The 21,198-nt window shown below is 43.2% G+C and overlaps 1 protein-coding gene across 1 annotated transcript in view; it reads left to right on the top strand.

Annotated features, from left to right (window-relative positions):
• Positions 1–21,198, top strand: part of LOC135524092 (bMERB domain-containing protein 1-like) — a 40,972-nt gene that overhangs the window by 873 nt on the left and 18,901 nt on the right. The window contains exon 2 of the mRNA XM_064951298.1: positions 10,964–11,084. Coding sequence (XP_064807370.1) covers positions 10,964–11,084 — 121 coding nt within the window. The remainder of the gene's footprint in view (positions 1–10,963; positions 11,085–21,198) is intronic.

Here is a 21,198-nt window from a genome sequence, read left to right on the forward strand (position 1 = left end):
AAATGGTTTTTTCCCATCATCAATCTACACAAAATACCCCATAATGACAAAGCAAAAACAGTTTTTTAGAAATGTTTGCTAATAAAAAATAAATATAAATTAAATATCAAATTCACATAAGTATTCACAACCTTTACTCAGTACTTTGCTGAAGAACCTTTGGCAGCGATTACACCATTGAGTCTTCTTGGGTATGACACTACAAGCTTGGCACACCTGTATTTGGGGAGTCTCTCCCATTCTTCTCTGCAGATCCTCTCAAGCTCTGTCGGGTTGGATGGGGAGCGTTGCCTGCATAGCTATTTTCAGGTCTCTCCAGAGATATTCGGTCGGGTTCAAATCCGGGCTCTGGCTGGACCACTCAAGGACATTCAGAGACTTGTCCCGAAGCCAGCCCTGCGTTGTCTTGGCTGTGTGCTTAGGGTTGTTGTCCTGTTAGATGGTGAACCTTTGCCCCAGTCTGAGGTCCTGAGCACTCTGAAGCAGGTTTTCATCAAGGATCTCTCTGTACTTTGCTCCATTCATCTTTGCCTCGATCCTAACTAGTCTCACAGTCCCTATCACTGAAAAACATCCCCACAGCATGATGCTGCCACCACCATGCTTCACCGTAGGGATGGTGCCAGGTTTCCTCCAGACGTGACGCTTGGCATTCAGGCCAAAGAGTTCAATCTTGGTTTCATCAGACCAGAGAATCTTGTTTCTCATGGTCTGAGAGTCTTTAGGTGCCTTTTGGCAAACTGCAAGCAGGCTGTCATGTGCCTTTTACTAAGGAGTGGCTTCCGTCTGGCCACTCTACCATAAATAACCGATTAGTGGAGTGCTGCAGAGATGGTTGTCCTTCTGGAAGTTTCTCCCATCTCCACAGAGAAACTCTAGAGGGCCCTTCTCCCCCGATTGCCCAGTTTGGCCGGGTGGCCAGCTCTAGGAAGAGTCTTGGTGGTTCAAAACTTCTTCCATTTAAGAATGATAGAGGCCACTGTGTTCTTAGGGACCAATGCTCCAGAATTTTTTTGGTACAATTCCCCAGATCTGTGTCTCGACACAATCCTGTCTCGGAGCTCTACGGACAATTCTTTCGACCTCATGGCTTGGTTTTTGCTCTGACAACTGTGGGACCTTATGTAGACAGGTGTGTGCCTTTCCAAATCATGTCCAATCAATTGAATTTACCACAGGTGGACTCCAATCAAGTTGTAGAAACATCTCAACGATGATCAATGGAAACAGGATGCACCTGAGCTCAATTTCGAGTCTCATAGCAATGGGTCTGAATACTTATGTAAATAAGGTTTTTCTGTTTTTTATTATTAATGCATTTGCAAAAAAATCCAAAAACCTGTTTTCACTTTGTCATTATGGGGTATTGTGTGTAGATTTCTGATATTGTTTTTATTTAATCAAATGTAGAATAAGTAACAAAATGTGGACAAAGTCAAGGGGTCTGAATACTTTCCGAAGGCACTGTAACTGAGTGACGCATTACATCTGTTTTTAGTTTGGGTACAGTGAAGAAACCCATAGTGGTGTGTCTGGTGCGGTATGTACAGTGTATGTCTGTTTGAAGTGTATGCAAATTGATTATTCAAATGTTTAGGCATTTTAAACACACAAATGTTTCTTAAAAAGTATATTTTTATTTATTTTACTAGGCAAGTCAGTTAAGAACAAATTCTTATTTTCAATGACGGCCTAGGAACTGCCTGTTCAGGGGCAGAACGACAGATTTGTATCTTGTCAGCTCGGGGGTTTGAACTTGCAACCTTCCGGTTACTAGTCCAACACTCTAACCACTAGACTACCCTGCCGCAACTACAAGAGAAGTTGTCAATTTCTCCTAAACCCTCAAACATGAAATACTATTATGCATGTTGTTGACGTTAGTTCTGTTAGTGTGCAGTTAAGGACAAGGTGTGCTGCTTTATTTTGAGTCTGCTGCAGCTTTAATAGGTCTTTCTTTGCTCCACCTGACCATATTACCAGACAGTAATCAAGATCCGCGCCTGAAGTAGTACAGTTGTGTCAAAAACACAGAACATCTTTTTATAACATACATACCTCTCCCCATCTTTACAACAGCTGTGTCAATATGACTTGACCATGATAACTGACCATCCAATGTTACCCCTAGGAGTTCAGCTTCTTCCACTTATTCAATGGTCACACCCTTAATGCACAACTCCATTTGAGGTTTAGGTCTCGGAGAATGTTTTGAACCAAATGCAATACTTTTGGTTTTAGATGTATTTAAGGCCAGTTTATTGTTCATGACCCATTCTGACACTGACTTTAACTGACAGTAGCTTCTTATAAGACAAGTGGCAAATCGTTTTTAAAAATTGAGAAGAGTAATGGCCCAAGGCAACTGGCCTGAGGGATACCACACTGTACATATCTGACGTTAGAGAAGCTTCCATTAAAGGACACTCTCTGGGTTCTATTGAATAAGTAACTCTCCAACCATGTGATGGCAGGTGATGTAAAGCCATAAGTGAATTGTTTCAATAACGTGTGTGTCCATTTTAGAATAATGTGTACAGTCACAGGGTGTACGCCATTATGGTCAGTAAATTGCACCCCAAATTATAGATGATGGCCTGCTGATGAGACTTAACAGGACATTGAGAATGGAAGAGAACACTGTGAGTGTCAGTTTTGCAAGGCTGAGGACACACTGTTCCCACACTATTGATATCATTACATCAACAATTCTCTGAGTCATTCTCCTTTTGCTTTCATGTTTCAACAACAAAAGGAATAGGAAATTGTTTGTTTGTTGAGAATAATTTATATATTTTTTTGTAACTAAACACTTTATTGTTTTAGTCATTATCTTCTATTTCTCTTCAATCAAAGTACCTGTAGGCTATTACTGCACTTCCTCAAAATGAGGAATCTGAATCTCTTCTCTCTCTCTCTCTCTCTCTCTCTGGTCTTCCCATCCTCTCTCTCTCCTCCCTCCTTCTACCCTTCCTCCTCCCTTCCGCCCAGCCTTTAGTCCGTCACTGCGTGATATCTACCTCTTTAAGAAGAAAACCACCCAGGCTGATGGAGGGGGAATAAAATAAGGGATAGGGGGAGGGGAGAAGAAAGACAGCAAATTGAGGCCTTGTTTAAATCGCGCAGTGGCAGCTCTCTTCGAAGCATAAAATAATTAGACTTCAGAGGAGTCACATCCATTGTTCTATGCTACATTACATATGCTATGTGGATGCTGAATGCTAATGTGCAATGGTTGGCTAACAGATCCAGCAGTGTCCTCCAATTGGCAGTGACAGTGTGCTAGACATTCTCTTAGGGAGGGTGAGAGACATGGACTTAGAGTGAGCCGCAGTCAAACTTTTAAAGTTTGAAAACCAGGTAGTAGTGTACTTTTTAATTGAGTTTGGAACACAGAAGTTGTCTCAACATGAGAAGCTCTGCAGAGGAATTGGATCACTGTTCTTCCAGTGTCTTTATTATTAATTTCTCTCTCTACACACACTCACACACACTATTACACACACATACACACACTATTACACACTTCTGCTATGCACTCTCACAGTGACCCTAGCTCTAGCTCCAGGGATGACCCCCCTCCAGCCCTACACCGATCTCTTTCCCTTAGTGCAGGGGTGTGAACATGCCGCCTAGTTACACCAGACCCGACCAACCTCTCAGCCCCAGACGTGATGATGGCTGTCAAGGTAATGGGTGCCGGAGGCTGGGTACACAGTGAACCTCTCACTGATGGCTTTTGGGAAACCTGTTGTGGCATTTTGAAATCCCAACGTGCCACTGGTGTTGTCCTTAACAGGGAGGAAGTGTAGGTCAGAGGAGGGATGGGAATAGACACTAAAGACAATAGAGTTATAGAGAGGTTTGAACTTCAGGAGATGTTGGGAGTGTTGTCAGGTTTACTTGAATGGAGTTCGAAACATTGGCAAGTTTTTACGATCCAGAGTCCACTAATCAGTCTTTATGATGAGACCACCCCTCCCTCCGGAGTGAAAGTGCCATGGCTGTCTTGACGTAAGCGTTGTCGTAGCTGGTCACATCAGGAAGTGTGTCATACTGTAGTAACACAGCTGAGCGTCTCTGTGAAGATTCATATAACTAAGTATGCGTCCTTTGTGCCTGGCTGAGAAAACTGACTGCTTTGGCTCTTTGGGAGTCTCAGGCTTGTACACAATACAATGCTGACAGATGCCAAAGGGATAAGAGTGAATATACACTGCTGATAGTCATCAAGTCTCTTTTCTCTCTCAATACAAGCCAAAGGTCACAGAGCCTAGTCAGCAATGGTGTGTATTCATGGATGCCAAGGGAAGCCAGACTTACCCCCAAAAATGACAAAAAAAAACATACCATAATTTATCTTTAGTCTCTCTGTGTTTCATCATTTTCCGTCAATTCGCAAAAGGCTGAATGTAACTCACAGGAGAAAGCATCTGAGCGAGCAAAACAGCGCCTCGCTGTCTCTCTGTGTGTAGGCCATCTATCTGATGCTGTCTGGTCCAAATGAGTATGACATTGTTGCCACCCGTAGCATTAAATGCAAAGTAAGCCAGCGAGCATCTGGTCTCCCAATCAGCGTTGAGCTAAACTGAGCGAGCTCAACTGTGAATGGTCCTGGCGCAACAAAAAGAAGTATGCTCTCAAATCCCATTGAGAGCATACGTCATTGATAAAACAACTTGAATTGCTGCATCTCGTTGTCTTGTTGTCCTCCTTTGGCTAGCTAGCCAGCTAGCTGAAATGGTCCCTTTCCTAAATTGGCCATGGATAGAGAGAGGGATTTGTACCTGTTCTTTTAATTTTTTCTCCGTACTGGTCAATAATTATAATTATAATTTTTTTTATTTTAAATTTTACCCCCTTTTCTCCCCAATTTCGTGGTATCCAATTGTTAGTAGTTACTATCTTGTCTCATTGCTATGACTCCCGTACGGGCTCGGGAGAGACGTGCGTCCTCCGAAACACAGCCCAACCAAGCCGCACTGCTTCTTTACACAACGCTCATCCTACCCGGAAGCCAGCCGCACCAATGTGTCGGAGGAAACACCGTGCACCTGGCGACCTAGTTAGCGTGCACTGCGCCCGGCCCGCCACAGGAGTCGCTAGTGCACGATGAGACAAGGATATCCATACCGGCCTAACCCTCCCTAACCCGGACGACGCTAGACCAATTGTGCGTCACCCCACGGACCTCCTGGTCGCGGCCGGCTGCGACAGAGCCTGGGCGCGAACCCAGGGTCTCTGGTGGCACAGCCCTAGACCACTGCGCCACCCGGGAGGCCAGCAATTCTGATCCAACCATTAATTCATACATTGTTGTGCCCCTGACCTGAGTCGGGTTGCATCACTGCCTGGTATGGCAACTGCTCGGCCTCCGACCGCAAGGCACTACAGAGGGTAGTGCGTATGGCCCAGTACATCACCGGGGCCAAGCTTCCTGCCATCCAGGACCTCTATACCAGGCTGTGTCAGAGGAAGGCCCTAAAACTTGTCAAAGGCTCCGGCCACCCTAGTCATGGACTGTTCTCTCTGCTACCTCATGGCAAGCGGTATCGGAGCGCCAAGTCTAGGTCCAAGATGCTTCTAAACAGCTTCTACCCCCAAGCCATAAGAATCCTGAACAGCTAATCAAATGGACCCCCCCCCCCCCCATACGCTGCTGCTACTCTGTTATTATCTATGCATAGCCACTTTTATAACCCTACCTGCATGTACATAATTACCTCAATTAACTCGACACCGGTGCCCCCACACATTGACACATTGACTCTGTACCGGTAACCCCTGTATATAGCCCCGCTATTGTTATTTACTGCTGCTCTTTAATTATTTGTTTTTCTTATCTCTTACTTTTTGGGGGGTATTTTTCTTAAAACTGCATTGTTGGTTAAGGGCTTGTAAGTAAGCATTTCACGGTAAGGTCTACTACACCTGTTGTGTTCGGCGCATGTGACTAATAACATTTGATTTGATACAAGTTCAATATGTAGCTAGATGTAGAAAGATAATGTTAACTAGCCAAAGTTTGAAGTTAGGCTAGCGAGCAAGCATTTAAGCCAGGTAGCCTAGGACAACAAAAATGAAAAGAATGTACTTTATGACAGAGTGATAGAACGTTTCATCAACATCAAAGAGAGGAGGATGGCATTGGCTTTTTCTACAAGTAGGGTGAGTCAACATGTTTCTCTACTTACCCAAACATGCACACACACACACACACACACACACAGAAATCAGAACCATGGACAGCCACATCATATTTAGCTTACATTGATTGGACTAAGTTGTTTTTGGTATCTTTGAGTTGTCACTGTATTAGACTAAGCAGAGGTGATTTGATGATGTTGAAGTTGAAATGGTGCCGGAATAGTGGTGGCAGCTCCTGTTTTCTTTGTGACTTGCGGTGACTCTCCGTGGTGCTACATCAATAGTTGTTTAGTGGACCGAAAATGTCAGAAACATTAACTAGCTTACATGTAACTGTCTGTTATTGTACATGCTATATAGGTTGTATTATGACTTTTTTTGTGGATGAGTCGACAGGGTCTTGGCTTCCTCAAGTGATTTTACCCACGCATGTTACACGGAGTGGAACAGGGGAATCCAAGAGCAGACTCAGATGAGGAGACTGGGATGAAGTAACCAAGGTATTTATTGAAACACAGGGGGAAGATGGAGTGCAGGTCAGGGGAAGGTCGGGCGGGTTGCAGGAAACCAGGTGCTGAGGCTGAGGCTGGAGTGAAAGGGGTTGAGACAGGGTAAGCAGGTCCGGAGGGGAATCCAGGACAGAGTAGCAGGATGACGAGACGTGGGACTGGAGACAGGGACCAGAGTCAGAGCGGGCAGAACTGTAGTGGAGAGGAAAACAGCATCAGGCCAGGAAAACAGGCACAACAGGATAACAGGATCTAACAGTGTCAAACAGCTAGAAGCGTAGACTGACCAATTAGAGATATGATCTGGCAGCGTGGAAGTGGCAGGCCGAGTATTTGTAGAGGTCTTGATTATGGAACAGGTTGCAGCTGGTGGGGATCTGCTCTGACTCCAGCACACCTGTCTCCACCCACACAATCACACAGAGGGAGAGAGAGAGTACTGGGGGAGTGGCGGCAGGTCAAGGAGACACAGGATGAGCAGTAGAGGGCGTGGCAGGAGCAGATGTAACAACGCACCGCTGGTGATAGTTAGAATACACCTCTTCTCTTCCTTTCAGCTCTCTCAAAGGATGTTATATCTGATTCTGCACATCAAGCCCAGTCTAGCCTTCCATCCCTGGGGCTAGCCTATGTGTGAGGAGGAGAAAAGGATAACTCTCTCTCGCTCTCCCCTACCCTTCTCTCTCTGCTTTATTTTCAATTGACTTTCAGACAAAACACACATCTTGTATGTATTTGCCATGGTAAAGAGTATCAAAGTAGACAGTCTCATCCCTCAGGAGGAAGAATGAGACTATTAGATTCTCTGTTCAGTCAGTGGTGGTGGTTTGAGGTTTCTCAATCCCCAGCCCAGCTGGTGTCTCAGTTAGTCGGGCTCAACACAGAGCAGCTCAACAGCGGGGAAGAGTTAGCCGCTAGGGAACCAAGACACCAGCAGACGAGACTCAGAAGAGACTCGGAGGAAGAGAAGGCAGACTGACCGAACTGTTGAACCTCTGACTTCCTTTAGCTCAGCAGGCTAACAGTCTTTTGGCACACAGGACACTCATCAGCATACCTCAATACGCCTTCAACAAGGAATTACTGGTCTTTCTGACAGGTCTAGGATCAGTAAATAAAGTTAAATCCATGTATAATCTGTTTTTCTTTCTGTGACTTGAATTTGTAAATCTGCGAAAATAAATAGGCAGTTGTGGAGAATGGATGCAGTTGAACGTTTGATCAAGAAATACTGATCTAGGATCAGATGGTAAATAAATGTACAATTCTCTTTTGTGCGACAAGTAGGCATAAATCTGTGAAAGCAATAGGGAGTTGGGACAGTGGACGCAGTGGAATGTTTGATTTCATGGCAGAGTGTTGGGCTCGATTGAAATTCTGCAGTGGGTCTGAAGCTGAAATGCTTTGAACTGGCTCCATCTCACACTATTTATTGGGACTGAGGGAAAACAAAGCTTGATGGTAACAGCTTGGGGCAGACAGATAAACGAGTTAGATATCGCGGCTGAGATGTGACGAAGCTTATAAAGGTTATCTCTGATCACATTATGTAACAGCAGGTTAGATGGAATAGAGGTAAAGGATGGTAAACTACCAGTAGTAATTACACTCTGGTTACCAAAGTAGTATAAAGCCAAGTAAATGTTATAAAGCAACTTAAGGAAATGGCCTGGCAAGGTGTGCCCTGCATAAATTCAAGAAATGCACATTGACATAAACATAAGTATTTATTATAATGTCATTCTGTTAGGTATTTCCTTGTGCTGATGTCTGGCCGCCATTGTAAAACCCCAAGTAGCTGTTCATACTTAGTCTTATTTTTCTTGGTGATTTAAATATTCCGCTCAAAGAGGGTGAGGGAGGTAGGACACACATAGGCAGACTCACTCGCACGCAAACCTTCTCTTTCTCTCGCTCAGTGTCTCTCTCATTTACTCACTAACTCCCTCACTGTGTGAGCTAGTCTGCACCAGAGCACTCGGAGAGTCAACTCTTTTCTCAAATGGTTCCCCAGAGTCTCCATGGGTTCAGACCATCAACAGTAATTACAAGGAACACAGTTCTTCTACCTCTGCTTCTCACACGCTGGGAAATTGGTAAAAAGTCTTTGTACTCAAAAACTGAAAAGTTTTTACCTTCAACGTTTCTCATAACAATGACTGAGGAAGAAGCTTCCAACTTGCTGCCAAAGCGTGGATTTTGTGACTTAATGAATTGTTTTCAACAGAGCTAAAGTGCTAGGCACCGGCTAGATTTTTTTTAAAGAAGAATATCTCTCTGTTTTTCAGTTTTTGCTGTGTACAGTTGAAGTCGGAAGTTTACATACACTTAGGTTGGAGTCATTAAAACTCATTTTTCAATCACTCCACACATTTCTTGTTAAAAAAAACTATAGTTTAGGCAAGTAGGTTAGGACACTTTGTGCATGACACAAGTCATTTTTCCAACAATTGTTTGCAGATATATTATCATCACAATTCCAGTGGGTCAGAAGTTAAAACACTAAGTAGACTGTCCCTTTAAATAGCTTGGAAAATTCCAGAACATTATGTCATGGCTTTAGAAGCTTCTGATAGGCTAATTGACATAATTTGAGTCAATTAGAGGTGTACCTATGGATGTATTTCAAGGCCTACCTTCAAACTCAGTGCCTCTTTGCTTGACATAATGGGAAAATCAAAAGAAATCAGCCAAGACCTCAGAAAAAAAATTGTAGACCTCCACAGGTCTGGTTCATCCTTGGGAGCAATTTCCAAATGCCTGAAGGTACCACATTTATCTGTACAAACAATAGTACCCAAGTATATACACCATAGGACCACGCAGCCGTCATACCGCTCAGGAAGGAGATGCGTTCTGGCTCCTAGAGATGAATGTACTTTGGTGCGAAAAGTGCAAATCAATCCCAGAAAAACAGCAAAGTTCCTTGTGAAGATGCTGGAGGAAACAGGTACAAAATTATATATATCCACAGTAAAACGAGTCCTATATCGACATAACCTGAAAGGCCGCTCAGCAAGGAAGAAGCCACATCTCCAAAACCGCCATTGAAAAGTCAGACTATGGTTTGCAACTGCACATGGGAACAAAGATCGTACTTGTTGGAGAAATGTCCTCTGGTCTGATGAAACAAAAATATAACTGTTTGGCCATAATGACCATTGTTATGTTTGGAGGAAAAAGGGGGAGGCTTGCAAGCCGAAGAACACTATCTCAACTGTGAAGCATGGGGGTGGCAGCATCATGTTGTGGGGGTGCTTTGCTGCAGGAGGGACTGGCGCACTTCACAAAATTGATGGCATTATGAGGTAGGAAAATTATGTGGATATATTGAAGCAACATCTCAAGACATCAGTCAGGAAGTTAAAGCTTGGTCGCAAATGGGTCTTCAAAATGGACAATGACCCCAAGCATACTTCCAAAGTTGTGGAAAAATGGTTTAAGGACAACAAAGTCAAGGTATTGGAGTGGCCATCACAAAGCCCTGATCTCAATCCTATATAAAATGTGTGGGCAATCTGAAAAAGCGTGTGAAAGCAAGGAGGCCTACAAACCTGACTCAGTTACACCAGCTCTGTCAGGGGGAAATGGGCCAACATTCACCCAACTTATTGTGGGAAGCTTGTGGAAGGCTACCTGAAACGTTTGATCCAAGTTAAACGATTTGAAGGCAATGCAACCAAATACTAATTGAGTGTATGTAAACTTCTGACCCACTGGGAATGTGATGAAAGAAATCAAATCTGAAATAATCATTCTCTCTACTATTATTCTGACATTTCACATTCTTAAAATAAAGTGGTGATCCTAACTGAACTAAGACAGGGATTTTTTACTAGGATTAAATGTCAGTAATTGTGGAAAAACTGAGTTTAAATGTATTTGGCTAAGGTGTATTTAAACTTCCGACTTCAACTGTATGTATTTGATTAATCCTGGAACAAACACTAATTTAATTCCTTAGCCTGCATTGAACCAGACAAAATCAATGTTTTGCTTGGCAGCATACAAAGAAGATGATCTTGTCCCAAGCTACCTTATCCATGATGCTACAGTAGGACATGTGTGATATGTGTGACATGTGTGATACAGCCATATTCATGCATATGCGAGCTTTATCTTGTCACAATGTTACTTTGCTGTGCCAATCCAACTGTGTGTGCGTGTGTGTGTGTGTGTGAGCATGTTTGCGCGTGAGCACACGTTTGCCTACCTATTCTATCATATCCATATCATTCCAAAATGTAGAACTGGAAAGGAGTTTAATAGAAAAAACAGAACGTTTGTCTGTCCTTCTCTCTGATCAGAAGAGGACATAGTCTCCATGGCAGACTCCACCATCACCATAGATGACATCGAGGGAGAGCTGTTCAAGATTGACAGGATTCGAGATGTGCTGGTCAGAAGAGAGTCAGAACTCAGATACATGTGAGTATGTTGTATGTCTGTTATCTCTAATCTGGATATCTCTAATCTAGATATCTCTACTGTATTGTCTTGTATTATTCTGAATAGCAGGGTGGTGTGCTTGTGTGTGTGTGTGTGTGTGTGTGTGTGTGTGTGTGTGTGTGTGTGTGTGTAACAATAGTTCAAGTGTGGTGAATCCTGTTCAATCTAGTGGCGGTTCTCTAAAGCTTGGGATGCCGCACGGAAGGGAGATTGGAAAGAGAGGAAGGAATGAAGGAGGGGGAGAGAGAGGTAGGGCTGTTACCGTGACTTTAGTACGAGTCACGAGTCATGAAGGCCATCATATTCCATGTGACCGGTTAGTCACGGTAATTAGGATTCTCCAAGCTCTGATGCTGCTGATGGTCATTAGTAGCCTATCAAACTTCTAACTGCCTGGTACTCAGCCCTCTATTGTCCCTCGAATCACTCTGACATCAACGCAAATGTAACCAAAAATCTAATCAATCTAATCATGAGAGCCCATGAGCTCATTTACCACCACGTTTTTATAGGCTATACAATTGTACGAGAAAATAGAGTGATGGCCTTTACTAAAAAGAGGAGATTCCCCTCAGCTTTCTATAGACAAGGCCTACTATATTCATTTCTCAACTTTCCTAATATTAAGCACATTGTTTATCTTTACAACATTTCCTGGCTGGAAATGAACCACAGGAAAAGCAGGAAAAGCATCCTCCATTCACTCTTTAAGTACACAGACATGTATTTTTTCCCCACTGCCCCTGTTTCGAGACAGGTGCATGATAATGGTCCATTCTTAATCAAAACAAATGTCATACATATATTATTTACTGTATGTAAAGACAAGATTAAATCAAGAATAGTCTGATGGGTGACAATATCAGCCTATCACTTGTGAATGATGCCCAGCATAAGAAACAGAATAGTTGCATGTGTGCACACCCTCAAATCGTTTGTATTCTTCATACTATAAAATAATATAAAATATAATGCCACGGAATTCTAAGCAAATCTTGATCTTCCGACTTCAACTGTATGTCACTTAATCAGATCTGGGTTCAAATACTACAGCGGCAAGACAAAGTATGTGAACCCTTTGGAATTACCTGCATTTCTACATAAATTGGTCAAAAAAATTGATCTGATCTTCCTCTAAGTCACAACAATAGACAAAAACAGGCTGCTTAAACTAATAACACACAAATTATTTTATTTTTCTTGTCTTTATTGAGTACATCATTTAAACATTCACAGTGTAGGTTGGAAAAAGTATGTGAATCCCTAGGAGTGGCCATCCTGAAATGATGACTGCAAGAGCACAGTGCAGAATACTCAAAGGTGAAGAAGAATCCTTGAGTGTCAGCTAAAGACTTACAGAAATCTCTGGAACATGCTAGCATCTCTGTTGACGAGTCTACGATACGGAAAACACTAAACAAGAATGGTGTTCATGGGAGGATACCACGGAAGAAGCCACAGCTGTCCAAAAATACATTGCTACATGTCTGAAGTTCACAAAAGAGCTTGTGGATGTTCAAAATATTCTGTGGACAGATGAAACTAAAGTTGAGTTGTTTGGAAGGAACACACAACACTATGTGTGGAGAAAAAAAGGCACAGCACACCAAAATCAAAACCTCATCCCAACTGTAAAATATGGTGCCGGGAGCATCATGGTTTGGGGCTGCTTTGCTGCGTCAGGGCTTGGACAGCTTGCTATTATCAATGGAAAAATTAATTCCCATGTTTATCAAGGTGTTTTCCAGGAGAATGTAAGGCTATCTGTCCTCCAATTGAAGCTCAACAGAAGTTGGGTGATGCAACAAGACAACAACCCAAAACACAAAAGTAAATCAACAACAGAATGGCTTCAACAGAAGAAAATATGACTTCTGGTGTAGCCCAGTCCTGACCTCAACCTGACCTCAACCTGATTGCGATGCTGTGGCATGACCAAGAATATTGCTGAATTGAAACAGTTTTGTAAAGAGGAATGGTCCAAAATTCCTCCTGCCTGTTGTGCAGGTATGATACTCAACTACAGAAAACATTTAGTCCAAAGGAGGGTCAACCAGTTATTAAATCCGAGGGTTCACATACTTTTTCCACCCTGGACTGTGAATGTTTACACGGTGTGTTCAATAAAGGCATGAAAACATATAATTGTTTGTGTTATTAGTTTAAGCAGACCGTGTTTGTATATTATTGTCATCTAGATGAAGATCAGATCAAATTGTATGACCAATTTATTTATTTATATATATATATATATATATATATAAATAAAACAACACCTCCCCCATAAGCATTCCTGTCTCTTCTATAGATGTTATATCCTTGTATTGCTACAGCTGCATCATCAAAATAATGATCTAAGTGAGTTTCAGAAATGGCTAATATATGAATGTTATCCGATAGCAAATTATTGATTTCATGAACCTTATATCTAAGGCTACCTTTATTAATATGGGCTATTTTCAGCCCTTTCCTGGGTAGTTTCTCAGAGATAGACATACAGTGCCTTGCGAAAGTATTCGGCCCCCTTGAACTTTGCGACCTTTTGCCACATTTCAGGCTTCAAACATAAAAATATAAAACTGTATTTTTTTGTTTAGAATCAACAACAAGTGGGACACAATCATGAAGTGGAACGACATTTATTGGATATTTCAAACTTTTTTAACAAATCAAAAACTGAAAAATTGGGCGTGCAAAATTATTCAGCCCCCTTAAGTTAATACTTTGTAGCGCCACCTTTTGCTGCGATTACAGCTGTAAGTCGCTTGGGGTATGTCTCTATCAGTTTTCCACATCGAGAGACTGAAATTTTTTCCCATTCCTCCTTGCAAAACAGCTCGAGCTCAGTGAGGTTGGATGGAGAGCATTTGTGAACAGCAGTTTTCAGTTCTTTCCACAGATTCTCGATTGGATTCAGGTCTGGACTTTGACTTGGCCATTCTAACACCTGGATATGTTTATTTTTGAACCATTCCATTGTAGATTTTGCTTTATGTTTTGGATCATTGTCTTGTTGGAAGACAAATCTCTGTCCCAGTCTCATGTCTTTTGCAGACTCCATCAGGTTTTCTTCCAGAATGGTCCTGTATTTGGCTCCATCCATCTTCCCATCAATTTTAACCATCTTCCCTGTCCCTGCTGAAGAAAAGCAGGCCCAAACCATGATGCTGCCACCACCATGTTTGACAGTGGGTATGTTGTGTTCAGGGTGATGAGCTGTGTTGCTTTTACGCCAAACATAACATTTTGCATTGTTGCCAAAAGTTCAATTTTGGTTTCATCTGACCAGAGCACCTTCTTCCACATGTTTGGTGTGTCTCCCAGGTGGCTTGTGGCAAACTTTAAACAACACTTTTTATGGATATCTTTAAGAAATGGCTTTCTTCTTGCCACTCTTCCATAAAGGCAATATACAACTGATTGTTGTCCTATGGACAGAGTCTCCCACCTCAGCTGTAGATCTCTGCAGTTCATCCAGAGTGATCATGGGCCTCTTGGCTGCATCTCTGATTAATCAGTTGGAGTGTGAAAGTATGTGTGTGCTGCAGGGTTGAAACTACGAACACATAGGCTTGGCTCTCTTATCCCTTCCAGGCTTTTGGGTCAGGTTTAAACTCAACACAGGGACACATATGTGTATGTCTGTGTGTGCGTGAATGCATGCTCACAGTTATGTACACTGTTAGAAGAGACAAGGTGATCCAATAGAGAAGAATGGAAGGAGAGGAATCCAGGAATGTCTATACACATGCATGTTTATACTGCAATTTTACTGGTGCTACACCATCATCATAACCCAATAGAATGCACTACAGTGACATCGTCTTCCTTACTGTGACACAAAGGCAGGGAATGAGCTGTGATTCATTTGATACACAGTAATCTAATTAGACTAGGCCTTAATGAGTATGACTGAGCATATAAAGTGTAAGTAGTTAGTATAATAATCCCTGTATGTTGCCAATTCAGGAACATGAGTAAATCATGACTTGATCAAATCAAGTTTATAGAAAACCCATTCAACACACCACTCATAACAATAATAACAAAGAATAGAAGCAAAGTTGCTTCAACGATTTCATTATAATAGAATAGAAGGGAGTATAATCTATTTAAATAGAACAGTGGGGTTCCTCTCAGGTCATACATCGTCTGTATTCTACACCTTGCCCACCGCAGGTCCCTATTCATCCCGTCTGACAGGTAGATGAGGTGAGGCTCTCAGTTAGCTGACAGTGATGGATGTCTAGGCTCAGCTACCCAACTGTAATGCTGTGAAACTGGGTTACCAGAGGGCTACAGTTGTCCTACAGACAGGGGGAACCATAAGAAAAGTACCCTGCCATTCTCTTTGTCTTAGATAAAGAATAGAGTAGCATGGGTTCAAACTATAACCTGTACAAGTCAAGATTCAGCTTCATCTAGGCAACCTGTAAATCGACAATGAACTGTTTACTGCATGTAATATAACAATAAATAATATATGCCGTTTAGCAGATGCTTTTATCCAAAACAACTTACAACAGTGAGTGAGTACATAAACCTTAGGGCATTGTCCCTCTCAGCTGGAGTGAAAAACAACTTTCCCTATAATCTACCCTATTGATAATGCTACTAAACTGACCTTCTCCCTCAGTAGCTAGTGATGTCACGAGGCTGGGAACTCGGAAATGTCTGACTTCAGACTTCAGTGGTTCAAGACAACCAGGAACTTTGAAAAAACGAGATCCGACTTGGATCCAACTTTTCGACCTGAAGATCACGGACGCCATGATTTGAGCTCGTTTTTTTTCATCTTTCCCAGTTGTCTTAAAAGCACCGTTACTCAGTAGCTAGTGCTGTCCATTCATAATGATGTCACTAGGCTGACCCCTCACTCAGTAGCTAGTGCTGTCCCTTCTTAATGATGTCACCTGGCTGACCCCTCGCTCAGTAGCCATGTCCACAACATTCTAATTATACCGCTGCCACTAATTATACCGCTGCCCTGAATTAACAATGATGTAGCATACTAATGATGACACTGTAGCTGACCCCCTCACTCAGCAGTGATGTTCTGCTCTATCTACACTACAGTGTGAATAATGTTCTGCTCTACAGTACGTCACTACACTGACCTATGAGTCATCACTTCCTCAGAAGGGAAATGTGTCATGTGGCAGGAGACCAGAACTCACTATGGCCTGATGTCTCATCCTCCTAGTCATGGATGATGTACCCTGTCTGTCTGACACCACTCTCCAGCCTCTAGAGCAGGGATGGGCAATTCCAGTCCTCGAGGGCCTGATTGGGGTCACAGTTTTGCCCCAGCCCCAGTTAACACACCTGATTCCAATAATCACCTAATCATGATCTTCAGTTTAGATTGCAGTTTGATTAATCAGCTGTGTTTGCTAGGGATGGAGAAAACATGTGACACCAATCAGGCACACAAGGACTGGAGTTGCCCACCCCTGCTCTAGAGGAATGTTAGTATTTTGACCAGTGGTTGACCACCACTTACTGACAACGTGAGGCATGTAAGAAAATGACTATGTGTCTGCCTTTATATTCAGTCTGCTTCAGCCTTTACCCAGGCTGCTTTGAGTTAACCTCCCAGGATAGGGGTCAGAGGTCAGCCTGATATATTCTCGGTGATTGGCACTTTGAGACCCGTGGTTTCCATGGTGATTGGCACGTTGAGATCCATGTTTACCATGGTTTCACACTTCTGGGATTTCCCCCCATCCTGTGTTTCAGCATTGGGATGACGTCATGATTGGCCTGTGACGGAGTGTTAGATCAGTGATTGACAGATTGCACTGTGATCTGAAAACAAGACTTCAGCATCAGCCATTCCATCATATATTGGGACCTAATGACTGGAACATGGTGTATAAACTAGACTGGGACAGGCAGCAAGACTCATACATGTTACTGTTATGGATTTATGACCCTCTGTCAATGGATAAATTGGCTGCTGGTTGAGAGCACATATATACTTGCCTGGGCCCTTATTCACAAAGCATCTCAGAGTGCTGATCTAGGATCAGGTCCCCTCTGTCCATGTAATGTTACTCATTATGAGCTAAAACACTAAACTGATCCTAGATCTGCACTCCTACTCTGAGACGCTTTGTGGATATGGGCCAGGGTCACTTTACTTCCTAGTGTGTTCCTACGTAGGTTCAGGATCGTACTAAAACAACGTTGATGTGTTCACAAGGAGAGAAGTAACTGTCTAGGAGACATTTTTCTTGCAAAAACTGTCAGTGAAGACACTTGCCAGTTGGTCAGCGCATGCTCGGAGTACACGTCCTGGTAATTCGTCTGGCCCTGCAGCCTTGTGGATGTTGACCTGTTTAAAGGTCTTACTCACATCGGCTACACAGTCGTCTGGAACAGCTGATGCTCTCATGCATGTTTCAGTGTTACTTGCCTCGAAGCGAGCATATAAGTAATTTAGCTCGTCTGGTAGGCTCGTGTCACTGGGCGACTCGTGGCCCTGCCACATCGGACGAGCGTCAGAGCCGGTGTAGTACAATTTAATCTTAGCTCTTTATTCACACTTTGCCTGCTTGATGGTTCAGTGAAGGGCATAACAGTACTTCTTCCCCCCCCTTTTTCGTGGTGTCCAATTGTTGTAGTATCTACTATCTTGTCTCATCGCCAAAACTCCCGTACGGGCTCGGGAGAGACGAAGGTTGAAAGTCATGCCTCCTTCGATACACAACCCAACCTAGCCGCACTGCTTCTTAACACAGTGCGCATCCAACCCGGAAGCCAGCCGCACCAATGTGTCGGAGGAAACACCGTGCAACCTTGGTTAGCGCGCACTGCGCCCGGCCCACCACAGGAGTCGCGACCAAGCCCTCCCTAACCTGGACGATGCTAGGCCAATTGTGCGTTGCCCCATGGACCTCCCGGTCACGGCCGGTTATGACAGAGCCTGGGCGCGAACCCAGAGTCTCTGATGGCACAGCTGGCGCTGCAGTACAGCGCCCTTAACCACTGCACCACCAGGGAGGCCGGCATAGCAGTATTTCTTATAAGCTTCCATGGTTAGAGTCCCGCTTGTTGAAAGTGGCAGCTCTACCCTTTAGCTCAGTGCGGACATTGCCTGTAATCCATGGCTTCTGGTTGGGGTATGTACGTACGGTCACTGTGGGGGTGATGTCATCGATGCACTTATTGATGAGGCCAGTGACTGATGTGGCATACTCCTCAATGCCATGGGAAAAATCCCAGAACATATTCCAGTCTGCGCTAGCAAAACAGTTCTGTAGCTTACCATCTGGTTTATCTGACCACTTTCTTATTGACCGAGTCACTGGTGCTTCCTGCTTTTGTTTTTACGAGTGTGCAGGAATCAGGAGGATAGAATTATGGTCAGATTTTCCAAATTGAGGGCGAGGGAGATTTTTGTATGCGTCTCTGTGTGTGGAGTAAAGGTGGTCTAGAGGTTTTTCCCTCTGGTTGCACGTTTAACATGCTGGTAGAAATTAGGTCAAAAGGATTTAAGTTTCCCTGCATTAAAGTCCCCAGCCACTAGGAGCGCCACCTCTGGATGAGCGTTTTGCTGTTTGCTTATGGCCATATACAGATCACTGAGTGTGGTCTTAGTGCCAGCATCGGTTTGTGGTGGTAAGTAGACAGCTACGAAGGATATAGATGAAATCTCTCTTGGTAAATATGCGAGCAAAACCTTGAGACTTCCTTAGATTTCGTGCACCCGCTGGTGTTTACAAATATACTTAGGAACCTCACCCCTTTTATGACCAAAGGCCGCTGTTCTATCCTGCCAAAAAAGCATAAACCTGCCAGCTGTATGTTATTCATTTCGTCATAACAACCACGACTCAGTGAAACATAAGATATTACAGTTAACGTCCCGTTGGTAGGATCTTATTTTCCAATGATTGCACGTTGGCCAATAGAACAGATGGCAGTGGGGGTTTACTCGCTCACCTACGAATTCCCAGAAGGCAGCCCGACCTCCACCCCCTTTTTCTCTGTATTTTCTTTCTTCTCAGTCTTTTCTTCACACAAATGACAGGTTTGGGCCTGTTCCCGAGAAAGTAGTATATCCTTTGCATCGGACTCATTAAAGGAAAAAGCTTCTTCCAGTTCGAGGTGAGTAATCACTGTTCGCTGTTTAGTTCGAAAATTAGGAGACTGTAGCAGCAACATTATGTACAAAATAAGTTTTTTTAAATAAGTTACAAACAACTTTTGAAAAATATTGAAATAAAAAATTTAAAATGCAACTGTGACCTGGCCAAGATTAAAGCAAAGCAGTTCGACACATACAACAACACAGAGATACACATGGAATAAACAAACATACAGTCAATGATACAGTAGAAAAATTATATTTACAGTATGTGCAAATGAGGAAAAGGGAGGTAAGGCAATAAATAAGCCATGGTGGCGAAGTAATTACAATATAGCAATTAAACACTGGAATGGTAGATGTGCAGAAGATGAATGTGCAAGTAGAGATACTGGGGTACAAGGTGAGGTAGTTGGATGGGATATTTACAGATGGGCTATGTACAGGTGCAGTGATCTGTGAGCTGCTCGGACAGCTGGTGCTTAAAGCTAGTGAGGGAAATATGAGTCTAGCTTCATTGATTTTTGCAGTTCGTTCCAGTCATTGGCAGCAGAGAACTGGAAGGAAAGGCAGCCAAAGGAAGAATTGGCTTTGGGGGTGACCAGTGAGATGTACCTGCTCAAGCGCGTGCTACGGGTGGGTGCAGCTATGGTGACTAGTGAGCTGAGATAAGGCGGGGCTTTACCTAGCAGAGACTTGTAGATGACCTGGAGCCAGTGGGTTTGGCGACGAGTATGAAGCGAGGGCCAGTCAACGAGAGTGTACAGGCCGCAGTGGTGGGTAGTATATGGGGCTTTGGTTACAAAACGGATGGCACTGTGATAGACTGCATCCAATTTGTTGAGTAGAGTGTTGGAGGCTATTTTGTAAATGACATCGCCGAAATCAAGGATCGGTAGGATGGTCAGTTTTACAAGGGTATGTTTGGCAGCATGAGTGAAGGATGCTTTGTTGCAAAATAGGAAGCCGATTCTAGATTTAATTTTGGATTGGAGATGCTTAATGTGAGTCTGGAAGGAGAGTTTACAGTTTAACCTCTTGAAACTCCCCATCCCGGATCCGGGATTGTGACTAAGCCTCAGGCTCATTAGCATAACGCAACGTTAACGATTTCTGAAAATCGCAAATAAAATTAAAATAATGCGTTTGCTCTCAAGCTTAGCCTTTTCTTAACAACACTGTCATCTCAGATTTTCAAAATATGCTTTTGAACCATAGAAATTGACTAATTTGTGTAAGAGTATGCAAAGCTAGCATAGCATTTTGTGTAGCATGTAGCACGCAACATTTTCACAAAAGCCAGATAACCAAATAAATAAAATCATTTACCTTTGAAGAGCTTCTGATGTTTTCAATGAGGAGACTCCCAGCCACATACCAAATGCGCAGTGTTTCCTGAAAGCGTCTGTGTGTAGGAGAAATCGTTCCGTTTTCTACATTGCGCCTGGCTACCGAAACGAACCGAAAATGCAGTCACCGTGTTACAACGTGAAACTTTTTCCGGATTAACTACATAATATCGACCGAAACATGGCAAACGTTGTTTGGAATCAATCCTCAAGGTGTTTTTTCACATATCTCTTCATTGACATGCAGTTCTTGGAAGCTTGCTTCTCTGTCTGTGCCCCATGGAAAAATACTGGCAGGTGACTTTTGCGCACCAATTTCGGCGCAGGACACCGGGCGGACACGTGGTAAATGTGGTCTCTTATGGTCAATCTTCCAACGATCTGCCTACAAATACGTCACAATGCTGCAGACACCTTGGGAAACGACAGAAAGGGCAGACTCATTCCTCTTGCGTTCACAGCCATATAAGGAGATCATGAAAGACAGAGCCTCAAAAATCCTTGTCATTTCCTGGATGCCAAGTCATCTTGGTTTTGCCTGAAGCTCACGTTAAAGGGCACGCACAGAGAAGATATTTGTATTTCTGGACACGTCAGAGTGTTTTCTTTCGAACAGTAGCAATTATATGCATAGTCGAGCATCTTTTTGTGA

The sequence above is a fragment of the Oncorhynchus masou genome, chromosome 4 (genome assembly GCF_036934945.1).
Source record: "Oncorhynchus masou masou isolate Uvic2021 chromosome 4, UVic_Omas_1.1, whole genome shotgun sequence".
NCBI classification, from domain to species: domain Eukaryota; kingdom Metazoa; phylum Chordata; class Actinopteri; order Salmoniformes; family Salmonidae; genus Oncorhynchus; species Oncorhynchus masou.